Raw genomic sequence first — 2,717 nt, 5'->3', positions numbered from 1 at the left:
TGGCAAAATTCTTTGAGGTTGAGGAAGTTGGACAGCATGATTCATCTCCATTGTCCTCAGAGGAGCAAGAGTGTGAAGATCACTTCGCACTGACAGTCAAAAGGAACTCTGAGGGGCGATTCATCGTGAGGTTTCCTCTTCGGGACAATGTTACTGAACTAGGGAGCTCAAGATTCATCGCTGAACAGCGCTTCAAGCAAGTGGAGAAGAAACTCAATCGCAATCCAATTCTGAAGCAACACTACATGGATTTCATGCAGATGTACCTGGATTTGGGGCATATGAGGCCATTGACGGATGACTATACGTCATCCCAGCCAGAGTATTAACTCCCACACCATGCAGTGGTCAGGATGTCATCGTCAAGTACCCCTGTCCGTGTTGTCTTCGATGCAAGCTGCAAAACAACCTCAGGACTTTCCCTCAACTCCGTTCTGAAAGTGGGTCCTCGCACTCAGCAGGATTTATTTGACATCCTCATTCGGTATCGTCAATACAACTTCACAATCAAGGCCGATATCGAGAAAATGTTCCGCCAAGTCAGGATGCATGAGGAAGATCAAAATCTGCAGAGGATTCTTCACAGAGATGATCCAACCAAACCACTTCAGACATTCCTTCTCACCACCGTGACTTACGGGACAGCAAGTGCGCCATATCTCTCAACTCGTTGCATGAAGCAATTAGTGGCTGAAGACGGTGACAATTATCCTCATGCCAAAGAAGTAGCTAATCGAGATTTTTATGTTGATGACCTTCTGACTGGCACTCAGACAATTCAGGAAGCAGTCACACTTCAGGAGGAATTGGTAGCTCTGTTCAAGGGAGGAGGATTTTCACTCAAAAAGTGGTCATCAAACAGTCAGGAGATTCTCGACAAAATCCCACCTGAGGACAGAGAAACAAAGTCAGTCTTCGAATTTGATTCTGGAGGCAGCATTTCTACACTTGGCCTTCAGTGCAATCCACTCAGTGATACACTGTCATTTAAGATTTCTCTCAATGAAGGAGCGATTGTTAAGCGCAGTGTACTTTCCAACATGTCACGAGTTTTCGACCCATTGGGACTTCTTTCTCCAGTCACAATCACAGGAAAGGTCTTCATGCAGAAGCTGTGGAAAGAGAATCTCGACTGGGACACGGAACTCCCAGAGCAGCTTAGGGACGAATGGATTTCTTATCAAGAGGAAATTCTCAAACTGTCAGCTCTGAGTCTGCCAAGAAAATTCACACCATTTGATGACGTCAAACATTTGCAATTGTATGGTTTCTGCGATGCATCGCAAGATGCATATGCTGCATGCATCTACGCGAAGTCAATTAACCTCAACGGCGAAGTGAGCTGTCAGCTGATAGCTGCCAAAACAAGAGTCGCTCCGACAAGTCCACTCACAATTCCCAGACTTGAGCTTTGTGGTGCAATTCCCCTCGTCAGACTTCTCAAGAAGGTGCAAAAGGCTCTCTCCATGGAAATTGGGGACATCAGAGTCTTCTCAGACTCAACCATCGTGCTCCACTGGATCAGTGGAGATGCCAGCCGCTGGAAGACATTCGTTCGCAATAGAGTCATCAAAATCCAATCAGAAATTCCTGCCACATCTTGGGGACATGTCAGATCAGAAGACAACCCAGCAGATCTCGCTTCACGAGGAGTTCAGTCAGATGTTCTGCTGCACAATGACTTCTGGTTCCATGGTCCACAGTGGATTCTTCATGACGTACCACCTCCTTTCATCCAGAAGATCGAACCAAGGGATATCCCAGCGGAAGATCTTGAGGAGATTAAGGTATGTACCCATTTCCATGTCTCTAACCCTTTTTGGAATATCATCGACAGATACTCCTCCCTCACGAGGCTGGTGAGGGCAGTGGGAATCCTCAGAAGGTTCACACAGTTCATCACGAACAAGTACAAGGGACCCTGCCACGTCAATCGTGGCCCTCTCACTGCTACAGAGCTGGATTCAACTCGAGAAACCATCATCAAGGCTGTCCAGGCTCAATCATTTCTCAAGAACCAAGCGTTTCTTTTCGGCATTTAATTGCCTTTGTCTCTTCTGCGATTTCTCAGGACCACTTTGGCCAAGTCCAGCGGCACTCCAGTGCCTTCCACTTCAGCGGCCAAAGAGTCTGGCTTGTCTTTAGCGGCATCTAAAGTGCCTTTCTCTCAGGAGCCAGACACTCGGCTCTGTTGCCTGGACTTAGCGGCTTTACTTAAAGCCTAAGGACCTAAAGTGGCAACATCTTCTGGCTTTGTTCGTCGGCATTAGGATTGCCTACTTTCTGCAGCCAGAAGAGGCTCCGCTGCGTACCACTGCGGCTTTAAATAGCCTATCTTAAGTGGCAGCTCGGACTTTGAGGAATTGAAGATATTTTCTCCCTGAGGCATTCGTGCCCGGTGCACAGACCAAGTCTCTGTTTTACGCTCTGGAGGCATCAGATTAGTCTGGTCGCCATCACTGAGGGGCATTCCTGCCTGTATCCCAGTGACATTCAATTGCCGTTACCAGGGGCTGTCTTTAAAAGACGCCGAGCAACACCGAAAGGGTAGAAAACCTTCAATAAATCAACAGTCTAAAGAGCAGGGAATTTCTTGGCGAGATCTGAGAAATCTTCCTCCTCTATATTGGCTCCTGCAGCCTGTTTGGAGCCAACAATTAGAAACTGCCAAAATTATTATATATAATTTTTAATAAAATGAATTATGACTTGTTTGC

The 2,717-nt window shown here is 46.8% G+C and overlaps 1 protein-coding gene across 1 annotated transcript; it reads left to right on the top strand.

Annotated features, from left to right (window-relative positions):
• The first annotated feature begins 353 nt into the window (after nt 1–353).
• On the top strand, nt 354–2,225 carry LOC129809046 (uncharacterized). The gene is made up of 2 exons (XM_055858903.1): nt 354–2,023; nt 2,072–2,225. Exons 1-2 carry the CDS (start codon nt 354–356, stop codon nt 2,223–2,225), a joined length of 1,824 nt encoding a protein of 607 aa, XP_055714878.1.
• The last annotated feature ends 492 nt before the right edge of the window (nt 2,226–2,717 follow it).

This window comes from Phlebotomus papatasi, unplaced genomic scaffold (assembly GCF_024763615.1).
Source record: "Phlebotomus papatasi isolate M1 unplaced genomic scaffold, Ppap_2.1 HiC_scaffold_265, whole genome shotgun sequence".
In the NCBI taxonomy this organism is placed as follows: domain Eukaryota; kingdom Metazoa; phylum Arthropoda; class Insecta; order Diptera; family Psychodidae; genus Phlebotomus; species Phlebotomus papatasi.
Note: the sequence above shows the minus strand (reverse complement) of the source record. Positions and strands in the feature narration are given on the sequence as shown.

What these genes read in the sequence shown, in the direction of transcription:
- LOC129809046 (XM_055858903.1), top strand. Translation starts at nt 354, where the DNA reads ATGTCATCGTCAAGTACCCCTGTCCGTGTTGTCTTCGATGCAAGCTGC. An exon ending in TCATTTCTCAAGAACCAAGC is followed by an intron (nt 2,024 to 2,071) that starts GTTTCTTTTCGG and finishes GCGATTTCTCAG; the next exon opens with GACCACTTTGGCCAAGTCCA.